At 46.5% G+C, this 25,690-nt stretch overlaps 1 protein-coding gene across 4 annotated transcripts in view; it reads left to right on the plus strand.

Annotated features, from left to right (window-relative positions):
* LOC142664505 (uncharacterized) overlaps window positions 1–25,690 on the plus strand; it is a 168,116-nt gene that overhangs the window by 132,499 nt on the left and 9,927 nt on the right. For all 4 annotated transcript variants that reach the window (XM_075843625.1, XM_075843619.1, XM_075843610.1 and 1 more), the window contains 2 exons: window positions 924–1,021; window positions 1,188–1,302. In XM_075843625.1, the coding sequence (XP_075699740.1) occupies window positions 924–1,021; window positions 1,188–1,302 (213 nt within the window). The remainder of the gene's footprint in view (window positions 1–923; window positions 1,022–1,187; window positions 1,303–25,690) is intronic.

Below are 25,690 nucleotides of genomic sequence, written 5' to 3' on the forward strand. Positions count from 1 at the left end.
TGTTGAAATCTCATCCTCATTGCTGCTACTGTAACACGCTGCAGATTTTCCCGCAATTAAATACTTTGTAGAAAATCTGCAGCTTATCCGCCCCGTGTGCACATATTTTGAGAAATTATAGATAGATTTGAGAAATTATCCTCTCTCTTAAATAGGCCGTGGGTTCCACTCCCGGAGGAGTCTCTGACATCACTCTCCCTGTCAATATATGGACAGAGACGTGAGGGGCTCCCTCTAGGAGCACAATTCTCAGCCAAAAATGACAGCAACGCTCTGGCAAGGGATTCCGCTCCTAGAGGGAGCTTTAGTGGCGCAATCTACAGGGGGCGGTGGCGCTGTTTACAGGGGTGTGTGGCACTTTCTACAGGGGGGTTAAGGTGCTATCTGCAGGGGTTTGGCATCTAAGTTTGATGAAACTTGCACTTGTTGAGAGAGTCGGCGGACATGAAAGTGCAGCGCTGCACACATTAAATTCTGTCCCATTCTGCCTACGTTTATATATGTGACAACTGCCGGGGCATCAGGTTAATAATAATGTATTGACAATATTGCCTACAGACGTGTACACAGCCTTAAAGAGGCAAATAAGCAGGTGACACCCTGGCACTTTTTTTGGTTGTAGGGAACTCTCGATATAGAAGCGCCCTGTGTCCCGCCACTTTCATGTGTATCCACAGAACACAGATACAGTTAAATACTATGGCGAAGCAGGGAGCCGTCAGCGCCCCGCTATTCACTCTGGTATGTTACAGTCTACTTTAGGCCTGCGGCTTACAAAGTGCAGGAACATCGACACTGGTAGTGAGGACCTCAACATTGTAATCTCGGCTCTGATCAGTAAACATAGAAGTGTAGAGAGAAGTGTCTAATATATAGACAGATATACAGTAGTCAGGTATTCAGTCACTGTGTGTTTCCTACAGATGGATCCAGTAGGAGAAATCCACCAGAGAGAAGTCCCAGTCCTCTGTATTCCCAGGACTGTCCAGAGGAAAATCACAATGTCCCAGAGAATCATCAGGTAGATGAAGCTGAGCCCTATACCAGATCTATATAGGGGGGTGGGGAGCTTTATGGTCCTGCGGTCATAGATGTGGTCATAGATTTTGGTGGTTTCTTATGTTGATCTGTTAGATTCTTCGCCCTCTCTGCTGTATTGTACTGAATTTTTACATATGTGACATCAGGGGGAAGATCTGACTAATAATAAAGCGGAGGATGAAGCAGAAGAAGAGCGGGTGAAGGGCGATCAACCGTGTAACCGTGAAGTGGAGGAGGAAATTCCAGGAGGTGTTACCAGAGGTCAGTAATAATGAATTTAGAAAGTGAATTGGGAGGTTTGTTAAGGTGGGGTTCCTCCTTAGTTCTACATTACAGTAAGGGTATGTGCACACGACCACTTTTCAGGTGTTATGGAGGCGTTTTACGCCTCGAAATACGCCTGAAAAGACGGCTCCAATACGTCTGCAAACATCTGCCCATTGCTTGCAATGGGTCTTAGGATGTCCTGTGCAGACGAGCTGTCATTTTACGCGTCGCTGTCAAAAGACGGCGCATAAAATAACGGCCATCTCAAAGAAGTGCAGGACACTTCATGGGACGTAATTGGAGCCGATTTTCATTGACTCCAATGAAGAACCGCTCCAAATTACGTCCGAAAAAGATGCGGCAAAAAATGCAGGTACGAGAAATTACGTCTGAAATTCAGGACCTGTTTTCTCCTGAAAAAAGCTTAATTTCAGACGTAATTGCCGTTGTCGTGTGCACATACCCTTACACGTCAGACATTGTGTTACACATAGTGCAGGAGCTGAGGGAGCTGTGACTGCACATAGAAGTTCTCTACAAGGTGATCTATGGATCCGGGATCTGAGAGAACTCCGTTTAACCTCTTAAACACCACATCAATGCTGATAGGGGCTCGTGGGGTCACAGCACATTTTTTGTGTTGTCCATGTTACATAAAAGTCTACAGTGAAATATTATCCAACAAAATGCAAAGTCGTCCCATGGTATGTCTCCCTCTCCTTGTATGTGTAATACAACTGTCCCCCCTCCCCCTCCACTTGTCTCTATGGGTATAGTAACTAAGATCCCTTTCATAGTCTATGCAGAGGGTCCCCCATTATGATGCCCATACAATGTATGACACACATGCCAGGAGCTCTGTAGATTGTATGAACAGCTGACTATGAAGAAGATGATAGTTACGATACCCATACAGACAAAGCGGGAGGATGTGGGAGGGGGAGAAGATTTACAAGCCAGGAGCTCTGTAGAAAGCAAAAGTGTATCAGAAATAATCTACAGATTTCACCTCTGAGAAAGAAGCTGTTATAACATAGACCGAAAGAGAGGGAAGTCCAGATTGGAGAGGCTGCAGTACAGGAAACACAGGCTCTGGATGCTGAGAAGCCTGTGTACGGGAGCGCGTCTGAGGTGTACTGGGAAGATTGGGAGCGCGCCTGAGGTGTACTGGGAAGATTGGGAGCGCGCCTGAGGTGTGCTGGGAATATTGGGAGCGCGCCTGAGGTGTGCTGGGAAGATTGGGAGCGCGCCTGAGGTGTGCTGGGAAGGTTGGGAGCGCGCCTGAGGTGTGCTGGGAAGATTGGGAGCGCGCCTGAGGTGTACTGGGAAGGTTGGGAGCGTGCTTCAGGTGTGATGGGATGATTGGGATTGCGCATGAGGTGTGCTGGCAGGATTGGGAGCGCGCCTGAGGTGTGCTGGCAAGATTGGGAGCGCGCCTGAGGTGTGCTGGGAAGATTGGTAGCGCGCCTGCGGTGTGATGGGATGATTGGGAGCGCGCCTGAGGTGTGCTGGGAAGATTGGGAGCGTGCCTGAGGTGTGATGGGAAGATTGGGAGCGCGCCTGAGGTGTACTGGGAAGGTTGGGAGCGTGCCTGAGGTGTGCTGGCAAGATTGGGAGCGTGCCTGAGGTGTGCTGGGAAGATTGGGAGCGCGCCTGAGGTGTACTGGGAAGGTTGGGAGTGTGCCTGAGTTGTACTGGCAAGATTGGGAGTGCGCCTGAGGTGTTCTGGCAAGATTGGGAGCGCGCCTGAGGTGTGCTGGCAAGATTGGGAGCGCGCCTGAGGTGTACTGGCAAGATTGGGAGTGCGCCTGAGGTGTGCTGGGAAGATTGGGAGCGCGCCTGAGGTGTGCTGGCAAGATTGGGAGCGCGCCTGAGGTGTACTGGCAAGATTGGGAGCGCGCCTGAGGTGTGCTGGCAAGATTGGGAGCGCTAGTTAAACCAAAAAAGAATACCTATATATTTAAAGGTCATATATCAATGAGTATAGTTACACATATGGGACCCCCTGCATAGAAACACCAAAAAGTTATCTCTACATGCTGCAATAAGACCAAATCAAACGTATCGTAGAAAGATACAAAAATACTTTATTGAAGACAAACAACACAGTTGATCAAGACACTTTAAAAATGAACACCCATAAAAACAATGTACAATCAGTACAAAGAAATAGACAGTGTTGAATATAAGGCAGGGCAAACAATGGTGGTACTATGCATACTATATCATGAAATATGAAGTATGTACCATGGGTATAAATATACTTGTACCAATATTACACAGCCTATTACCTGAAGTATGACCACAAAACATATATGGTAACAATCCTAGGGAAACCATTAAAACCTCATACCAGAACCCACCATGAGCCATTCCACCGCCACAACACTGTCAGAACACTCGAACACGCGATTCGCACCTGGCTTCGTCAGGGGGTGCTGGAAGAGTGTGACCAGAGGATTTAAATAGGAGGTACACAGCTGGAAGTGTACCTCACTTGTCCATAGGATGTTCAGCTGGCGCATGCACGAGGAGAGGCGGCACCTCAATCACGCAGTGCACGGCGTCCGGAAGTGAGTAGTGCGCAGCTGCACAGAGCTCATGTCCATGTTCCGCCGTGGACTACATCATGAACGGCCCCCCACCCCGCGCATGCGCACAACAGCCACGGACCACCGCATCCATCTTGGACAAGGGCAAGGCCGTCGCAGTTGCCCATATCCAATGATAGAAAGCGGTATATATACAGGAGCATCATTTAAAATTAGAGGAATACATTTACAGGACAGCAAAAGTATTGTGGATGAGAACCTACTCAGGCATTGAGAATATATATATATAATAACTCTTTTTTTCTAAGATGGGAGCGCGCTTGAGGTGTGATGGGAAGATTGGGAGCGCGCCTGAGGTGTGATGGGAAGATTGGGAGCGTGCCTGAGTTGTGCTGGCAAGATTGGGAGCGCAGGACACAGCCCCTGCTATTCAGTGGATTTAAAAGAGCAGGACAGCAGAAAAATAATTTTTGAACGCCCTTTTTATTTTTCTAGGACGTTACAAGGCTTATAAGTTAAGCAGCAATTTCTCACATTTTCAAGAAAATTTCAAAAGCCTGTTTTTTTTTTAGGGACCGGTTCAGTGCTGAAGTGGCTTTAAGGGGCCTATATATTAGAAACCCCCATAAAACATTCCATTTAAAATCTGCACCCCGAAAAGTATTCAAAACAGCAGTTTCTTAACCATTTAGGTGTTTCACAGGAATGAAAGCAAAGTGAAGGTGACATTTCCCAAAAAAAATTGTAATTAAATTCTAATGCTTTTTTTTTCCGGATTTTGCAGCTTTCTTTTTATTACATAATATTTTAGGCACCATCTCAGGTTTAAAGAGGTCTTGTGGTGTCAAAACATAGGAAAAACCCCAAAAATACCCCATTTTGGAAGCTACAGCCCACAAGAAATGAATCTAGGGGTGTAGTGAGCATTTTGACCATACGGGTGTTTCATAGATTTTATTACAAATGGGCAGTGAAAATGAAAAATATATTTTTTTCCAATAAGATGTAGTTTTAGCTCAATTTGTTTTAATTTCCACAAGGAAAAAAAAGGAGAAAAAGAACCTCCCACATTTGTAAAGCAACACCCCATATGACAACACCCCATATGTGCTCATAAACTGCTGTTTGGACACACGGCAGGGCTCAGTAGGGAAGGAGTGCCATTTGGATTTTGGAATGTAGATTTTGCTGAATTGGTTTCTGGTCACTATGTCACATTTGCAGAGCCCCTGTAGTACCAGTACAGTGGAAACCCCCCAAAGGTAACTATTTGGGATACTACACCCCTTGAGGAATTCAATGGATATAGTCAGAATTTTGACCCCAAAGGTTATTTTTGCTAAATTAATTCGTATTAACTCCTTTAGGACACAGCCTGTTTTTGCCTTGTGGACACAGATGATTTTTTCAAATCTGACGTGTCACTTTATGTGGTTAAAAATCCGGAATGCTTTTGCCTATCCAAGAGATTCTGAGATTGTTTTCTCGTGACATATTGTACTTTATGTTAGTGATAAAATTTTGTCGCTAAATTCAATATTTATTTGTGAAAAACTTCACATTTTAGCAAAAATTTTCATTTTTCTAAATTTAAATGTATTTGTTTGTAAAACCGATAGTAATACCACACAAAATCGTTACTAGTTAACATATGCCATATGTCTACTTTATGTTTGCATCGTTTCTTTTCACGTCCTTTTATTTTTCTAGGACGTTACAAGGTTTAGAACTATAGCAGCAATTTCTCATGTTTTAAAGAATATTTCAATAGGCCATTTATTTCAGGGACCAGTTCAGTTCTGAAGTGGCTTTGAGGGCCTTCTATTTTAGAAAGTCCCCATAAATCACCCCATTTTGAAAACTGCACCCCTCAAGGTATTCAAAACCACATTCAGGAATTAAGGCAAAGTAGAGGTGAAATTTACAAATTTAATTTTTTGGGCCAAAATTCATTTGTGATAAAAAATAAATCTGTAACACAGAAGGTTTTACCAGAGAAATGCAACTCAATATTTATTGCCCATATTCTGCACTGGCCTCAGAAGCAAAGGAGCACCTAGTGGATTTTGGGGCCTCCTTTTTTTAGGAATATATTTTAGGCACCATGTCAGGTTTGAAGAGGTCTTGTGGTACCTAAACAGTCGAAACCCACCAAAAGTGACCCCATTTTGGAAACTACACCCCTCAAAGGCATTTTTCTAGGGGTATAGTTAGCATTTTGACCCCACAGTTTTTTTTGCAGAATTTAGTGGAATTAGGCTGAGAAGATCAAAATCACACTTTTACTTGTGGAAACATAATTTTTTCATTTTTACAAGGAATAAAGGAGAAAAGTACCCCAACATTTGTAAAGCAATTTCTCCCGATTACGGCAATACCCCATATGTGGTCATAAACTGATGTTTGGACCCACAGCAGGGCTCAGGAGGGAAGGAGCTCCTTTTTGACTTTGGAGCGCAGATTTTGCTGGATTGGTTTTCAGTGCCAAGTCGGGTTTGCAACGCCCCGGAGTGACCAAAACAGTGGAAACCCCACAAAAGTGACCCTATTTTGGAAACTACACCCCTCAATGAGTTTTTCTAGGGATATAGTGAGCATTTTGACCCCACAGGATCTTTTTTAGAGCTAATGTGACCAAAAAACATTACAAAAAGCTTTACGTTCTTTATTTCTTACAGCCTTTACCGTGCTCAATAATTTACGTTTTACTTTATTCTGCAGGTTGGTACGATTACGCCGATACCATATGTGTATAGTTTCTTACGTTTTTCAACGTTTGCACAATAAAATTAAGTTTCTATAAAATAATTGCGACTTTTTGATCACTTTTTATTCTATATCTTGGGAGGGGTGGTGACCAAAAAATGGCGATGCTGACAGAGTTTTCAGTTTATATTGTTTGCGGCGTTCACCGTGCGTAAAAAATAACATTATAGTTTCATAGTTTGGGTCGTTATGAACACGGTGATACCAAATATGTGTACTTTTTTTTTTTTAACGGTTTTATTTGTTTCCTATAATAAATGACTGATTACAGGAAAACAAAAACTTTTATTTTTACACTTTTATAAAACCTTTTGTATTTAACTTTTTTTTTACTTTTTACACTTTCTTTTTTTTACCTGCAGTTCCGATCGCTGCTAGAATACAGTACACTACCTAGTAGTGTGTATTCCAACTGTCAGTGTGACGTCGCAGTCACTCTGACAGTAAGTCTATGAGGACCAGCCTGAGGCTGGTCCTCATAGGCTTCCATACATGGCAGACCCAGAGGCTGTTGCCTGGCCTCCGGATGCCATCACAAGCATCAGCAGCCCCCACAATTGCATGGGGGCTGCTGATGTGCTACAAACCCCCTAAATGTGGTGATGGCAATCGAGCACCACATTTAATGGGTTAATTGCCGAAATCAGCGACGATGAGCCGCTGATCGGCAACACTGGAGTGTCAGCTGTCGGGGACAGCTGATCTCTCCGTTCCCGATGCACACCTTGTCGCCGACAGTGTTAATCGGGAACGACACAGTGACTTCCTGTCACTGACACGAAGCCTATCCGTTGGTCCTGATGAGCTTCCGTCCATGGCAGAGACGGAATCCATTGTTTGGCTTCCGTTTGCCATGCTAACTATCGGCAAACCCCGCGATTTCGGTCTGCCGATATGCTAGAAACCCCTAAAATTCGGCGATTGCATCCGATCGCCGAATTTAAGGGGTTATTAACCGAAATCAGCGGCAAAGGACCGCTGGCCGGCAAGAGTAGTGCGTCAGCTGTCAGCGACAGCTGACCTCCCGGTTCCTGGTGCACACTGTCGCCGACAATGTGCACCGGAAACAACACAGTAACTATGCATCCTCGTGCGGGAACCTCCCGCAACGACGTACAGTTACTTACTCTTGCGGGTGGGGGTTAAGAAATTGTTAGGGATCTGCCAGCTACTACGTCTAGGTATACTCCTGGGATTAATCAATCCACACCTGAGGCCAGACCTGTTCGACTGACACCATCTCCCACCAACCAGGGTGGCAGGCTCAGGAGTTGGAGAGCCTATCGTGGCCTGGTCAGTCGGAGTTAGCTCTGCCCCCTGTCCTTTATTACCTGCCCTGTTCTCTTCCTCAGTGCTTGTAATTCTTCTGGATTCCTGGCCTCACTGCTGCTTGCTCCAGCCTGCTCCTGCCGTGCTTCTGCCTTGCTGCAGTTCCGCTTAGCCTGCTTTGCTTTGCCCCTGGCTTGCTTCCTTCTCCGTGCCCACTTTGGTATACGCTCTTCATCCTGGTCCTGCATTTTCTTTCACCGCTGCGTTTCCTTGCGGCGTTCCGTGGCTACTGCCCCTTCCCTTGCGTGTTCCCTGTTTGTTCTCCCGTGCACTTAGACAGCGTAGGGACCGCCGCCCAGTTGTACCCCGTCGCCTAGGGCGGGTCGTTGCAAGTAGGCAGGGACAGGGCGGTGGGTAGATTAGGGCTCACTTCCATCACCTCCTTCCTGCCATTACAGAAATAGTTTTAGATCAACATTTGCAGCGTGGATTTTGCTTGGTAGTGCCCTTTTTGTGACTTTCTCTCTTTTGTAATTTGGGAAGTTTTGCTTGGAAAGTGAAGCCCTGGTATGATACGGGTGCCCACGCTACTGGCAGATGTGCTATAACCCTCCCCTTCCTGGTTCCTAAATACTAGGTCCTTGATAACTACTTCTAGAAACTGAAGGAATGTTCCCCTTCGACCTGCACATAGGGTCTTTTTTTCTGGGACGATCTATAGTTTTTACTGGCATCATTATCTGGGAGGCTAGGGACCCAAAAAATGTTTCCTTATTTATTTTTCTTTTTATGGTGTTTCCCGTGCAGTATAAATTACGTTAACGTTATTTGGCGGGTCAGTACGTTTACGGCGTTATAAAATTTATATAGTTTTTTTATATTGTACTACAGGAAGGAATATTCCTCCACGTCAAGCTGTTTTTTACTCTACGCGTTTCTAGAGCCATAACTTTTTTTATTTTTCGGTTGTTGATGTGTGAGGGCTTGTTTTTTGCGGGACAAGATGCAGATTTTATTGGTTCCATTTTGGGTCAAATGCAACTTTTTGATCACTTTTTTTATTTCACTTTTTGGAAGAGGAAATTTAACGAAAACAAGCACTTTGTCACGTTGGGTGCGCGGACCCACTGGGCCGTACCGCCTTGACGATATGGCAGCTGGCCAACAGGATACAAGTCAAAGTCTATAGTTCGGATAGGTATATCTGTGGTCAATTCTGACAGTAGCGAAGATAGGCTCGGATGGGACCTTAGCATCAGGCAGACACTAGGCGTAGTATGGCAAAATAGGCATAGTACTCAGCACAACACGACTCCAACTCTAGACGGCACTTGGACCAGGATAGCACAGGATATAGGATACAGGAAGCAGGAACTGGAACACTGGGAACTGGAAAACACTTAAGGGACCATTTCCAGAGACGAACATAGATAAACGACAGCAACTCTCAGGCAACGCAGGGAGGGGCAGTGCCTTTTATAGTCCAGGATCATGGGTGAATTTGGTAACAGATTGAGGTGCGCGCGCTGGCCCTTTAAGACCGAGCGCGCAGGCGCACCCTCCAGGACACAGCAGAGTGAAACGGAAGTGAGCGCTGGCGTCTCCTGAGGAGGAGATGCGGGCCAGCGCTCACTGATCCATGGCTGCGGCCGTCAAGATGTGAGTACAGTATCCCCCCTCTTACGCCCCCTCCTCTTGGGACCAGAGCGGGACAGAATCTTCTTCAGGAGGGTAGGGGAATTGAGGTTCTCCTCTGGCTCCCAGGACCTCTCTTCTGGACCAAACCCCCTCCAATCCACCGAATAAAAAGTTCTTTCTCCTACTTTCCAGGATCTCCTTAACCCTGACCGTATCTGATGAACCGCTGGGAGCAACTGCAGGACTAGGAATCTTGGTGTAGCGGTTCAGGACCACAGGCTTCAGGAGGGAGACATGGAAGGAGTTGGGGATCTTGAGGACAGGAGGCAGCCGAAGCTTGTAGGAGACAAGCAAGATCTCGAAGGGTCCGAGGAACCTTGGAGCAAACTCATATGATGACACCCTCAGCTGGATATTTCTGGAGGACAGCCAGACCTTGGTACCTGGAAGAAACCTGGGAGGTTGTCCTCTCCTTGTGTCTGCCTTACATTTCATGCGGTCGACCGCCAGCAGAATGGAGGATCGGGTCTGCAGCCAGATCTGCAGGAAGTCCCTAAAAGCAGAATCCGCTGCAGGCACCTCAGACATAACGGACACTGGGAAAGGAATTTGTGGGTGTTGGCCGTAGATTATGAAGAACGGTGTAGTTATTGTGGACTCGCTTGTATGGTTATTGTACGAAAACGCGACCCAAGGAAAAAGCTGCACCCACTCATCATGCTGTCTGGAGATGAAGTGTCATAGGTAGTTCTTCATGATCTGATTGATCCTCTCGACTTGACCATTGGACTGATGATAGTAGGATGAGGAAAAGTCCAAATTTACAATGAGGTGTTTACAGAGGGCTCTCTAGAACCTTGAGGTGAACTGAACCCCCCAATTAGACACGATATGCCACTGTAAGCCGTGCAGGCGGAAGATGTGTTGGATGAAGAGGTTGGCCAGTCGAGAAACAGAAGGTAGACCGGTCAGCGGAACTAAGTGAGCCTTCATCGAAAATTGGTCCACCACCACCCAGACCACACTGCATCCCGCAGAGGCAGGTCCGTAACAAAGTACATTGCTATATGCTGCCAGGGAGCATCGGGCATAGGCAGCGGCTGGAGCAGGCCAGCAGGTTTGGAGTGAGCAACCTTGTTCGCTGCGCACACCGAGCAGGATGAAACAAAGTCCATGATGTCTTTGGGCAGCGTGGGCCCCCAGAAATGACGGGCAATCAGGTCTCGGGTTTTACGGGTACCCACGTGACCTGCCAGTCTGGAGCTGTGTCCCCAGCGGAGGATTCTCCCTCTGTCTGCCAGGCGCACAAAAGTCCTCCCCGGAGGGATGTTTCTAACTTGCAGGGGGTTGACAGAGACAATGCAAGACGGATCAATAATATTTTGTGGAGACTCCATGGTGTCCTCTGTCTCGAACGACCTGGACAAGGCATCGGCCCTCACATTCTTGTCGGCCAGATGGTAGTGGAAACTGGAACCAGGCAAAGAATAGCGACCACCTGGCCTGATGAGAGTTCAGCCATTGGGCTGTCTGGAGATAGGTGAGATTCTTGTGGTCCGTGAATATCAAGATGGGATGAACTGCGCCCTCTGTTAAATGCCTCCACTCCTCCAGGGCCAATTTGATGGCCAATAACTCCCGATACCCAATCGAGTAGTTGCGTTCTACGGAATAGAAGAGTTTAGAGTAATAACCACATACCATTGCTTGCCCTTGGAACCTCTCTGGAACAGGAGTTCACCACCACCAGCAGAGGAGGCGTCCACCTCCAACGAAAACTGTCGAGATACATCAGGATGATGGAGGGTGGAGGCTCACGTAAAGGCACTCTTCAGGCTATTAAATGCGGATTCCCCTTCTGGAGTCCACACATTTGTCGTTCATGCCTTTCTTGGTGGGGGTAGAGATGGGAGATGTCAGTGAGGAGAGGTTCGGGATGAACTGCCAGAAAACGCTGTATGGACCTTAAGGGCGTGTCCATTCCAGTACGGCCTTTACTTTTTACGGATTCATCTTGAGACCTTGGTCCGAGATTGTGTAGCCCAGGAAGTGTAGAGAACTCCTCTCAAATATGCACTTCTCCAGCTTGGCATACAGACGATTTTCCCTCAATCGCAGCAGAACTTGACGGACATGTCTCTGATGAGTCAATGGGTCTGGGGAAAAAATTAAGAGATCATCAAAATAGACTACAACACAAACATAGGGGAGATACCGGAAGATGTCATTGACAAATTCTTGGAAGGCCGCGGGAGCATTACACAGGCCAAAAGGCATCACCAGATATTCATAGTGCCCGTCTCGGGTGTTAAATGCTGTCTTTCATTCGTCACTCCGGTGAATTCGGATTAGGTTGTAGGCCCCATGCAGATCTAGTTTGGAGATTTTTTTATCTCCTCCTATGCGGTCAAAAAGCTCTGAAATCAATGTCAACGGATATCTATTCTTGACCGTGATCTGGTTTAGACCCCAGTAGTTAATGCAAGGTCGCAGAGAGCCGTCGTTTTTCCTGACGAAGTAGAATACGGCTCCTGCCGGGGCTTAGGACTTCCGTATGAAATCCTTCTCCAGATCCTCCTTAATATAAGTGGACATGGACTGAGTCTCTGGCAAAGAGAGAGGATATATATACTACCAAGGGGAAGGGATGCATCAGGAACCCGCTCGATAGGACTGTTATACGCCCGGGGTGTGGGCAGTGACTCCGCCTCCTTCTTCCTGCAGACATCCGAGAACATAGCATAATGAGAGGGCAATCCTGTCAAAGATTGAGGAGGAGGAGGCGGGGCCAGATGGAGCAGTCAAGGCACTTGGGACCCCACTGGAGAACCTCTCCGGAATTCCAGTTCAGAACTGGGGCGTGTAGTCGGAGCCAGGGCAGGCCCAGCAGTACAGGTTTGACGGCCTTGGGTAGAACAAGAAATGAGATGAGTTCGGAACGCAGAGCCCCTACCTGAAGCCTCAGTCGTTTGGTCACAGCAGCAATCAGGTCTGGCAGAGGTAGCCCATTCACCGAGGCGACGATCAATGGCCTCTCCAGAGAGGTCGTAGGCAACTGGAGGAGATCCACTAGATCCTTGAAGATAAAACTGGCTGCGGACCCAGAGTCAAGATAGGCAGAGACCAAGTGGTTCTTCTCGCCGGACAGAATCGTCACGGGGATAGACAGTTTAGAATAAAAGTGTCTGTCCAGCCCAGTATCGCGTAGGATTGTCTCCCCAATCAATCCTAGGCGTTGGGTTTTTTTTTACTTCTGAGGACACAGGCGCACAACATGGCATCCGAAGCCGCAATAAAGACAAAGTCCCGAGGTGCATCTGCGCTTTTTCTCCTGAACGGATAATTTAAGCCAGTCTACCTGCATAGGCTCCTCAGGTGGGCCACCTGGTGAGGGTAAGAGGAACTGCTGGAAGGTAGGAGCCAGCCTAGGGAGTCTTCTCACCCGACGAATCTCCTGGCATCGTTCCCGGAGCCTCATATCAACTCGGATGGCAAGCAAAATGAGGGCGTCCAGGGTGGATGGCAGATCACGAACAGCCAGTTCGTCCTTGATCTCTGACAACAATCCCTGCCAGAATGTAGCCACCAGGGCCTTGTCGTTCCAGGACAGCTCTCCTGCCAGGGTATGGAATTGAATGGCGTACTCTCCCACTGAGGTGTCTCCCTGGCGCAAGTTCAGCAAGGAGGCCGCTGCCGACGAAACTCGTCCAGGCTCCTCAAACACAGTACAAAATGTCCGGAAGAACCCCTGGAAGTCACGGGTCTCTGGTCCCTGTCCTTCCCAGATCGGGTTCGCCCACGCTAGGGCCTTGCCAGTAAGCAGAGAAACAATGAAGGCAATCTTGGCGCCATCAGTCGAAAATGCTCTGGCATGAAGAGAGAAGTGGATCTGGCACTGAGTGAGGAATCCCCTGAAGGTACTTGCGTCTCCGTTGTAACGAGGCTGTAGTGGTAGAGCGAATCGGGGATCAACCCTGGTGCTGACAGAATGTGTAGCAGGAGGATCAGTTGGAACAGGAGCTGAGGAGGCTGCATCTTGTTCAGCAAGCCGCTGTGCAATGGAATTCATTGTGGGAGGAGTTGGTCCTGTCGTGGACGCAGGTCTCCCAAATCGGCCTGCTTCGCTTAAGACATCGACATAGTCTTAGGCTGACCAGCGGACTCCATGGCCTAAGCGTATTGTCACGCGGGCCTTGACGGTATGGCAGCTGGCCAACAGGATACAAGTCAAAGTCTATAGTTCGAATAGGTGTACCTGTGGTAAGTTCTGACAGTAGCAAAGATAGGCTCGGTGGGACCTTGGCAGCAGGCCGACACTAGGCGTAGTATGGCAAGACAGGCGTAGTACTCAGCACAACACGACTCCAACTCTAGACGGCACTTGGACCAGGATAGCACGGGATACAGGAAGCAGGAACGGGAACACTGAGAACTGTTTAGCACTTAAGGGACCATTTGCAGAGACGAACATAGGTAAATAACAACAATGCTCAGGCAATGCAGGAAAAGGGGTAGGGCCCTTCTTACAGTCCAGGATCATGGGCTAATTTGGTAACAGATTCAGGTGCGCGCGCTGGCCCTTTAAGAGCACCCCACGGGACACAGCAGAGTGAAATGGAAGTGAGCGTTGGTGTCTCCTGTGGAGGAGATACGGGCCATTGCTCACTGATCCATGGCTGCGGCCGTCAGGAGGTGAGTAATCCTGATGGTCCGCGGCCATGAGTGTTACACAATTATGTAATTCTTTTTAGAAAATGTAAAGTATTATTTTTTCAGCATTCACCGTACGCCATAAATTACATAAGAAACAAGAGAAAACGGAGTCGTAAGCCAAAAGTACACAAAAAATATATATAATTTTATTATTACATCAAACACACAAAGTATTAAAAACACAACGAGGTATTAAAACTGAAGAGTAAGCCAGCGGATCAATCAAAAAACACCTCCACATAGGTATGCTGAAGATACTATCTAAAGAGTGGTTCTGTTTGGCTGAAAGTAAATAGGGGAAGGGAAAACGCACCGCTGTCCCATACAGACAATGCTGAATAACTGCAACAGCATGTGCGTGGTCCCATCACCAAAAGACACATATAAGATAGTCACAATAAGATAGCGTCTAACTCAGCTTAATGCATGGTCTTGGATACCGGACAGGGAATAAACGTAACCCAAAGTAACCCGATATAACAAAAGGACCAAGGTCCGCAAAACAGACACCAGTACATAAGGAATTGCAGCTTACCCATGGAGGGCTTAGAAGTAAGAGGATCCGCCTAGTGTCCTCTGAACACTAGGCGGATCCTCTTCTAAGCCCTCCATGGGTAAGCTGCCATTCCTTATGTACTGGTGTCTGTTTTGCGGACCTTGGTCCTTTTGTTATATCGGGTTACTTTGGGTTACGTTTATTCCCTGTCCGGTATCCAAGACCATGCATTAAGCTGAGTTAGACGCTATCTTATTGTGACTATCTTATATGTGTCTTTTGGTGATGGGACCACGCACATGCTGTTGCAGTTATTCAGCATTGTCTGTATGGGACAGCGGTGCGTTTTCCCTTCCCCTATTTACTTTCAGCCAAACAGAACCACTCTTTAGATAGTATCTTCAGCATACCTATGTGGAGGTGTTTTTTGATTGATCCGCTGGCTTACTCTTCAGTTTTAATACCTCGTTGTGTTTTTAATACTTTGTGTGTTTGATGTAATAATAAAATTATATATATTTTTTGTGTACTTTTGGCTTACGACTCCGTTTTCTCTTGTTTCTTATGTAATTTTGGAGTTTCGCTAGTTTCTAGTGATATTTTTGGAGGTGTCTCAACACCACTGCGTGGGTGACATCTAGCCTAACTAATATACCTGTGAGACATTTCTTGTTAATTGCCATAAATTACATGTTAACTTTATTCTGCGGGGTCGATACGATTACGGCGATACCAAATCTATAACATTTTAGTTTTTTTAGTATTACAGCTTTTGCACAATAAAATCACTTTAAAGAAAAAAAAAAACAACATAAAACCATTTGCCATAGTCTAAGATCTATAACAAAAAAAATATTTTTGCGTCGACAAAGCTGTCAGGACGTTTTTTTTTTTTGTTTTTATTTTTTGCAGGATGGAATGTGATTATATTGTTTCTATTTTGGGGTAAATATGAGTTTTTCATCACTCTTTATTCCATTTTTTAGGAGGAGATGTGACTTACAAACAGCGATTCTGGTGTTATTTTTTTATATATTTTTTCTTGTGCGTTCACCGTGTGGGATAAATTACATAATAGTTTTATAGTTTGTGTCCTTACGGATGCTACGATACCAATTTATGTATTGTTCGTTTTTGTTTTTTTTACAATTATAAAAGGCTTATTATGGGAAAAAAATTTGGGTTTTTAACTTTGATACTTTTTTATTATACAACATTTTTATTAACTGTTTCACTAAGGGACTTGAAGGCCTGCAACACTGATCACTATACTAATAAATTACACTACCTACATAGTGCAATGTATTAGAGCTGTTAGTGTGACACTGTCAGCAAGTCAATTAGGACCTGCCAGAGGCAGGTCCTAACAGGCTTCCGGACTTGGCAAACAAGGAGGCCATTGTTAGGCCTCCAGTTGCCATACCAACCATTGGCACCCACATGATCGGCTCGCAGGGGTGCCAGTCGGCTAAAAAACTCTTACATTCCGTTATTGCTATTGACCTTGGCATCTAAGGGGTTAATCGGGCCGGTTAATCACCTGCTCTCAGAGGGCACTGCACTAGGTCCACCTATTCAGTGCTAGATAGAAACCTCTTTCCTCTTAGAACAGTCTCAATTCTGAGGCCTGCTTCTGACGGCTGTGTTCGGACTGTATGTTGGCTTTATTTCCCTGACCAAATACAGTTCAGGGAGCCAGACTCCTAGCAGCAAAATGATGCATGATACTATGAGTCACTGTCTCTCCACGGGACTACCGTACTAAAGACAAAATTGCAGCACGGCACAGTGACTCCTAATATTATATAATAACTATGATGGTAGAAGTCCGGCTCCCTGAACTGTGTTTGGTCCGGGAAATCCATCCGACATACGGTACGAACACGGCCGTGTAAAGCAGGCTTTTAGTGGAATGGATTCAACAATGTACTGGAAACCTTTATTACAGATTGTGATTGATAACCCCACTCTGTCTATTCAGCGTCCACGGCCGCGGACCGCCATTCCTAGTCACCCCACGGGGGCCACGGCTATGGATCTGTGAGTGCTGGCTGGCATCTCCTTCCTAAAAGAAGTCCAACACTCTCTTCCTCTCTGTTCGGCTGTGTCCGGTAGGGTGCGCGCGCACATAAATTTTATTATTGATCAACCCTAAACGTTCTGGACTATAAAACAGGCCCTCCCCTTTCACTCCCTGCCTGACCATTGTTTGTAATTCCCATGTTAGTCTTTGCACGTGGTCCCTCATTGTTATCCTGTTCCCAAGTTTTTCCGTGCCCTACTGCCTGTTTCTGTATCCTGTACTGTGTTGGTTCCTGAGCCCTATCGAGTGTTGGAGTCGTGTTCTGTCATCAGTCACATCTGCTGTCATCTGCCACACCTGATATCCTCCGTCACATGTGGCATCCACTGCCGTCTAAAGTTCCATCTGTGCTTAGGTACTGTGACTGCGACTATGCAGGTACCCTTGTGCTGGACTTTGTATTTATTGGGTACTCTATTATTTGGCCAGCTGACTCCCCGCTACGGCGGTGTGGCCTAGTGGGTCCACCTGCCCACAGATTGTGACAGTACGCTCAGGCCATTGACCCCACTGGTCAACCAAAGACGTTGACGACGTCACAAGCCATGCAGGCAGACATCGGAATCGGAACAAGAGCAACTTTTCCTGTTGGTGAATGCCATTGCACATCTGCCGGATGCGCAAGCTGGAGTCATCACCGCACTGTCCCCCGTAGACGTCTAATGGGGGACTATAGGTTTAGAAAGTATAGTTTGTAATTGGAATGAGAATTGGCTCAAGGACCGTATCCAGAGAGTTGTGGTCAATGATTCCTGTTGTGAATGGTCCTCGGTTATGAGTGGTGTACCCCAGGGTTCCGTGCTGGGACCATTATTATTCAACTTATTTATTAATGAGATAGAGGATGGGTTTAATAGCACCATTTCTATTTTTGCAGATGACACCAAGCTATGTAATATAGTTCAGTCTATGGAAGATGTTTGTGAATTGCAGGCAGATTTAAACAAACGAAGTGTTTGGGCGTCCACTTGGCAAATGAGGTTTAATGTAGATAAATGTAAAGTTATGCACCTGCATGCATCATATGTCTTAGGAGGAGCTACACTGGGGGAGTCACTTGTTGAGAAGGATCTGGGTGTACTTGTAAATCGTAAACTAAATAACAGCATGCAATGTCAATCAGCTGCTTCAAGGGCCAGCAAGATATTGTCGTGCATTAAAAGAGGCATGGACTTATGGGACAGGGATGTAATATTACCACTTTACAAAGCATTAGTGAGGCCTTATCTAGAATATGCAGTTCAGTTCTGGGCTCCAGTTCATAGAAAGGATGCCCTGGAGTTCGAAAAATACAAAGAAGAGCAACGAAGCTAATAAGGGGCATGGCGAATCTAAGTTATGAGGAAAGATTAAAAGAACTAAACCTATTTAGCCTTGAAAAAAGACGACTAATGGGGGACATGATTAATTTATATAAATATATGAATGGCACATACAAAAAATATGGTAAAATTCTATTCAATGTAAAACCCCCTAAAAAAACAAGGGGGCACTCCCTCCATCTGGAGAAAAAAAGGTTCAACCTGCAGAGACAACAAGCCTTCATGGACTTAAAAAAGGCTTCGATAATATCCTAGAACAAAAAAATATAAGCTCTTATGGGTAGAAATTTGTTACTTCCCTTTTCCCATCCCTTGGTTGAACTTGATGGACATGTCTTTTTTCAACCGTACGAACTATGTAACTATTCCTGCTGTTCCTCCTGTTACACCTTCTGTCAGTACCAGTGCCGACCCCGATGCTCCCTGCCGCTACCTCCTCGCTATGATGGAGACACGAGGTCCTGCAGGGGATTTCTGAACCAGTGCCAGATCCACTTCAGACTACATACAAAGGCCTTCCCCTCTAATGACGCAGGGATCGCCTTCATAATCTCTCTCCATACTGGCAAGGCCCTGACAAGGGCGGACCCTCTTTGGGAATATCCGGGACCAGAGACTCGTGACTTGCAGTGTTTTTTACAGACTCAGTTCTATATTTGAAGAATCTGGGAGAGTTCCTTCTGCTGCTGACCCTACACCAGGGAGACATCTCTGTGGGCAAGTATGCCATTCAGTTCCGTACGCCGGTGGCAGAACTAACCTGGAACAACGAGGCCTTGGTGGCTACATTCTGGCAGAAACTGTCTTCTGGGATTAAAGACGAGCTTGCCGCTCGCAATCTGCCACCTACCCTGGACAATCTCATTCTACTAGCCACCCGGGTTGACATGAGGATCCGGGAGCGTTCCCAAGAGGTTCGCCGGGAGAGAGGATTTCCTGGGCTAGCTCCTAGTTTCAAGCAATCCCTGCTGTCCTCATCAGTTGTTCCACCAGAGGAGCCTATGCAGGTGGACCGGGTCAAATTTTCTACTCTGGAGAAACCATGCAGACACACTTTAGACCTTTTGTCTCTATTGCGGCCTCAGAGGCCGTGTTGTGCATTTGTGTCCCCAGAAGCCAAAGAAACTCCAGTGCCTAGGAATGGTTGGAGAGACAACTCTAGGCGGAATGGCACTAAATAATAAATTCTCTTCCAAACTAACCATTCCTGTGACAATAGTGTACGGCGAGAAGACACTCCGGGTTTCCGCCTATCTGGACTCCGGATCCGCGGCAAACTTTATCCAGCAAGACCTAGTGGATCATCTCCAGTTGCCCACTGTTCCACTGGAGCCGTCTTTGGCTGTTGCCTCGGTGAATGGTCTTTGTCTGCCTGATCCAATCGTGTCTGAAACCAAGCCGCTGAAGCTCCAAGTTGGAGTCCTTCATACTGAACTGATTGAACTTCCTTTTCTTGCCGTCAATCCGCTTCTACTGGGCCTGCCTTGGCTCCGGCTGCATGCTCCTGTCCTGGATTGGAGTTCAGGAGAAGTTCTTTATGGGTCCCAAATGTCTCCAGCGTTGCCTTTTTCACATCCACCCCGTCCAGCCTCCTCGGCCTCAGTCATTAGCGGGATTACCTACTTATTTTTCTCGATTTGCAGATGTCTTTAGCAAAAAGGAGGCTGAGAAGCTTCCCCCCACACCGGTCTTACGACTGTCTAATTGAACTGTTTCCAAATGCTTCTCCACGTGTATGGGTATATCATCTCTCCTTGCCAGAGACTCAATCCATGTCAGCCTACATCAAGGAGAATCTGGAGAAGGGTTCCATATGAATGTCGTCCTCTCCGGCCGGGGCCGGGTTCATTTTAGTTAAGAGGAAAGGCGGATCTCTTTGACCCTGCATTGACTACAGTGGTCTCAACCAGATAACGGTCAAGAACAAATACCCATTGGCACTAATATCCAAACTGTTTGACCGTATACAAGGAGCCAGGATTTTTTCGTAACTAAACTTGCGTGGGGCTTACTATTTGATCCGAATCAGTCCAGGTGACGTGTGGAAAGCGGAATTAAGCACTCGAGACGGGCACTACGTATACCTGGTGATGCCGTTCGGTTTATGTAAGGCGGGCTTCCAGGAATTAGGATATCTTGATTTCTTCCGAGATCTCTATGTCTGTGTTGTGGTCTCTCTCGATGATATTTTGATTTTCTCTCCAGATCCCACGACTCATCGAAGGCATGTTCGTCAACTTCTACTGTGATTAAGGGAGAACCGTCTGTATGGCAAGCTGGAGAAGAGTGTCTTTGTAAATAATTCTCTGCCCTTCCTGGGCTACATCATTTCGGATCAAGGTCTCAAGATGGACCCTGAGAAGGTAAAGTCCGTCCTGGAATGGCCACGTCCTCATTGCCTGTGATCCATATAGCATTTTTCGGGATTTGCCAACTTCTACCGGCAGTTTATCCCAAACTTCTCATCACTGACGGCTCCAGTCTCTCTACCCTTACCAAGAAGGGTGTGGACTCGAGAGGCAGAATCTGCATTTAATAGCCTCAGGAGTGCTTTTACCTCCGCCTCAATTATCCATCATCCTGACGTCTCTTGACAGTTTTTGCTGGAGGTGGACGCTTACTCTGTTGGTGCAGTTCTGTTCCAGAGAAGCTTCAATTTAAAGGCAGTGGTGTGTGGCTATTATTCAATAATTTTTTCCTCCACTGAGCGCAATCACTCTATTGGGGTTCGGGCGTTATTGGCCATCAAATTGGCTCTGGAAGAGTGGAGACATCTGCTAGAGGGCGCAGCTCATCCCATCTTGATATCCACTGACCACAAGAACCTCCCTTATCTCCAATCGGCTTAATGGCTAAATCCCCGTCAAGCCAGTTTGTGCTTCCCTAATGTCCTGCTGACAAAAATGTGAGGGTCCATTCCCTATCCAGGTAGTTTGAAACAAAGGACATTATGGAGTTCCTGCAATGTATCATAGACCCATCCTGCATTATTACAACTAATCCTCTTCAAATTAGAGACATCCCGCCGGGGAGGACTTTTGTGGGGCTGGCAGAAAGGAGGATAATCCTTCGCTGGGGACACTGCTCCAAACTGGCTGGACACGCGGGTGTTCATAAGACTCTAGACCTGACAACTCGTCATTTCTGGTGGCCCACACTGCCCAAGGATGTTGTGGACAATCTGTCTTCCTCCACTGTGTGTGCTTCTAACAAGGTTTCTCACTCCAAGCCTGCCGGTCTGCTCCAACCTCTGCCTGTGCCCAACGCCCCCTCGCAGCATATTGCAATGGACTTTATCACTGACCTTCCTCCATCAGTGTGATGCAATGTGGTGGTGGATCGGTTCTCCAAGATGGCTCATTTTGTTCCGCTGACTGGCCTATCTACTGCTCTTTGACTAGCTAATCTCTCTTCATTCAGCACATCTTCCGCCTGCATGGCTTGCCTCTCACATATGGTCTGATCGAGGGGTTCAGTTCACCTCGAAATTCTGAAGAGCTCTCTGTAAACTCCTGGATGTGACATTGTACTTTTCCTCAGCCTACCATCCCCAGTCCAATTGTCAAGTCGAGAGGATTAACCAGATCATGGAGAATTATCTCTGCCACTTCATCTCCATGCAGCATGATGACTGGGTACAGTGTGAGTTCTCATGCAACACTCGCACAAGTGAGTCCACCAGTTCCACACCGTTCTACATTGTGTACGGTGAACATTTTAGAATCCCTCTTCCTGTCTTGGCTACATCTCAGGTACCTGCTGCGGACTCTGCATTTGGGGACTTTCTGCAAATCTGGCAACAGACCCGGTCCTCTATTCTGCTAGCAGTTGATCGCATGAAGCGAAAAACGGATATTAAAAGGAGAGAGCCGCCTCTGTATCTTCCAGGTACCAAAGTCTGGTTGTCCTCACAGAATATCCGTCTGAAGATGCCTTCGTACAAGTTTTCTTCCAGGTTCCTCGGACCCTTTGAAATACTACAACAGATAAACCCTGTCTCCTGTAAGCTTCGGCAGCCTCCTACCCACGGAATCCCCAAAACTTTTCATGTGTCCCTCCTGAAACAGGTTGTCTTGAGCCACTACAGTAAGACTCCCAGTCCCGCAGTTGCTCCCAGCGGTTCATCTGTGGTGTTTTTTTAGGTGAGGGAGATCCTGGACTGCAAGAGGGTAAGAGGAAGGACTTTCTATTTGGTAGACTGGAGAAGGTTTGGTTCTGAGGAGAGGTCCTTGGAGCCAGAGGAGAGCCCTAATGCCCCTACCCTCATTAAGAAATTTCTCTCTCGCTCTGGTCCCAAGAAAAGAGGGAGTAAGAGGTGGCATACTGTAGTGTACACGGCCGCGAACCGCCGTTCCTACTCACCCCTCAGCGGCTGCGGCCATGGATCTTCCTAGGAGACGCCAGCACTCACTTCCGCTCTGTTCGGCTGTGTCCCGTAGGGTGCACGCGCACGCTCATGCCCGGCTTTAAAGAGCAAGTGCGCGCACATGAATTTTATTATTAATCAGCCCTAATCTCTCTGTACTATAAAAGGTGCCCTCCGCACTATAAAAGGTGCCCTCCCCTTTCACTCCCTGCCTGAGCATTGTTTTGTAATTCCCATGTTAGTCTTTGCAAATGGTCCCTCTGTGTTATCCTGTTCCCATGACCTACTGCCTGTTACTGTGCTGTGTTGGTTCCTGAGCCCTAAGTCGTGTTGGAGTCGTGTTCTGTCATCGGTCAAGTCTGCTGTCGTACACCACGTATGGCCTAGCCTGATATCCTCCGCCTTGTGTGACATTCTCTGCCGTCTAAAGTTCCATCTGTGCCTAGCTACTGCGACTGTCCAGATTATTCAGGTACCCTTGTGCTGAAGTTTGTATATTTTGGGTACTCTGTTATTTGACCAGCTGCCTCCACGCTACGGCGGTGCGGCATAGTGGGTACACGTACCCACAGATCATGACATTTGCTACATACTTAATGTGTTCTAGAAAATGGACATCTGGTGACTGCAGCCATTATTATCTAATTTTCATGTCCATGAATCTCTAAAATGATCCTGTTAAATGAAGACTGTGTGTAAGGTTAGATTTTCAGCAAATATATTAAACCCCCCCCCCCCCCCCCCCCCCCCTGGTCTCAGGACAAAATTATAAGTGTGATGGGATACATGGTGTAATATTGCCTGGTGCTGTTCAGTTGTGCCCCTCTGCCGGGGATACACTGTTTTAGGGTCCCCTCTGTGTTCTCTCAAAGAAGTCATAGCGCTTCTCAGACTGTCGAACATACTCTATCTGTTCAAGTATTGGACAGAACTGCTCACGTGAGCTGCTCTGGCCAATTCGAGAACAGTGGGAGTGTCTCATAGTCAAAGAAGTGCTGAAGTCATTATGGAACAGCACAGAGGAAACCCTAAAACGGAAAATCCACGTGAGAGGGGCACAACTGAAGGGCACCAGGTAATGTTACACCATATACACTATCATATTAAATACATTGTCCTGGAACTGGAGGGTTGCTTTAAGCTGTAGTATTAAAGTGATTTCTAATTGGTATTGAAGGATCAAATGTGTTGGTAGGAGAAAGGCTTGATTGCCAGGTAAGGTGGCGCTCACATTTATTTGTTTTATTAAGTCAAGGTTTATGTAATAAAAGCGCTGACTAGGAATAGACCAGAAACCTGTACTTTATCATCGATATATACATTATTTTTCCAAAATGTTTTTATTGCTATTTGCACAATAAATATCTTTTTTACAGTTGAACAAAAACAACAAAGCGATAACACCACTGTATCTAGGAGCGATGTTATATTAGAATTTGTTGCTGATCTTGCGTACAAACTTCAAGTATTTAGAGGCGTCTACTAAGTTATTAAATAGGAATGAACATCGCCACTATCAGTACAATAAATCATATAGTAAAGAAAACAATAAAATAACACCAAGTCAAGTATCAAATAGTGCTTTAAATAAGTATAAGTAGGAGTTCCTAAGAGGAACTCAAAGCCAGCCATGCTTCCCACGTTCCACCAGATATAGCCACCCAATGAGGACTAAGTACCCTATTCCCTTGCGACATGTATAGGTAAAAAAATGTGCCAAAGTGTTTTAGAGTGAATCGTGCGATTCCGCCTATCGGTGAGCATGTCCAGTACTCACATTTCATAATATTGTTGTTATGATATCGGCGGAGACCCCATCAATACCCTTTCCTGGTACCATACAGTGTTCTGGAAATTATTTTGTATAGCTTCCCTGATCCGGTGCGGAAGTACAGAGATACAACCCCATGTGCCAAAAAAGGAGTCTGAGCGCTGTCTTGCATATCGAAGTCTCCGTCCAATCCATTTTAAACAAAAAAGGAAATTTATCCAAAAACAATTGGAATGGCGGTGCTTGTTTTTGTAACCATGTTTGTAAAATAGATTTTACACCTGCTGCTGCTATTGTTAGGGATCTGCCAGCTACTACGTCTAGGTATACTCCTGGGATTAATCAATCCACACCTGAGGCCAGACCTGTTCGACTGACACCATCTCCCACCAACCAGGGTGGCAGGCTCAGGAGTGGGAGAGCCTATCGTGGCCTGGTCAGTCGGAGTTAGCTCCGCCCCCTGTCCTTTTATTACCTGCCCTGTTCTCTTCCTCAGTGCTTGTAATTCTTCTGGATTCCTGGCCTCACTGCTGCTTGCTCCAGCCTGCTCCTGCCGTGCTTCTGCCTTGCTGCAGTTCCGCTTACCCTGCTTTGCTTTGTCCCTGGCTTGCTTCCTTCTCCGCGCCCACTTTGGTATACTCTTCATCCTGGTCCTGCATTCTCATTCACCGTGGCGTTTCTTCGCGGCGTTCCGTGGCTACTGCCCCTTCCCTTGCGTGTTCCCTGTTTGTTCTCCCGTGCACTTAGACAGCGTAGGGACCGCCGCCCAGTTGTACCCCGTCGCCTAGGGCGGGTCGTTGCAAGTAGGTAGGGACAGAGCGGTGGGTAGATTAGGGCTCACTTCCATCACCTCCTTCCTGCCATTACAGCTATCATGTGCAATAATTTACCTGCTCCCAGTGTATAGTTATAACTTCCTTTGTCCAAGCATCCAAAAATAGGCCACAAGGCATCATTAGGAACGAAGTTAGTCCGGTGTGTTAAAGTAAAAGTTTTTAGTCTATCCCCAAATGATTTCATTACAGGGCATGGCCACAAGCAGTGGTACAGATTTGCATCAGTCCCACTACATTTAAAACAGGACTATTGTATATGCCCATCAAATAACCCATTGTGGGAGTGAGATACGCTCTGTGACATATCTTCATTCTCATTTCCAAATACCTAGCAGACGGTAAATATTTATGAGCTTGTTCTTTTGCCAACAGAACATTTCCATAAGTAAGAGTTGAATAATCCAGTACCCACTTGGAAAGAGAAACTGCCGCCTCTGCATAATTTATTAGTATGTGTAGAGCTTGATAGTTTCGTGATATCGCCCCCTTAACAGTTGTGAGTTTATTGAATTTCGCATGAATAGTGGGGTTCCAATCTCTATCGGTTAGTTTATGTAATAAAGTGTTAAT

The sequence above is a fragment of the Rhinoderma darwinii genome, chromosome 1, assembly GCF_050947455.1.
Source record: "Rhinoderma darwinii isolate aRhiDar2 chromosome 1, aRhiDar2.hap1, whole genome shotgun sequence".
Classification (NCBI taxonomy): Eukaryota; Metazoa; Chordata; class Amphibia; order Anura; family Rhinodermatidae; genus Rhinoderma; species Rhinoderma darwinii.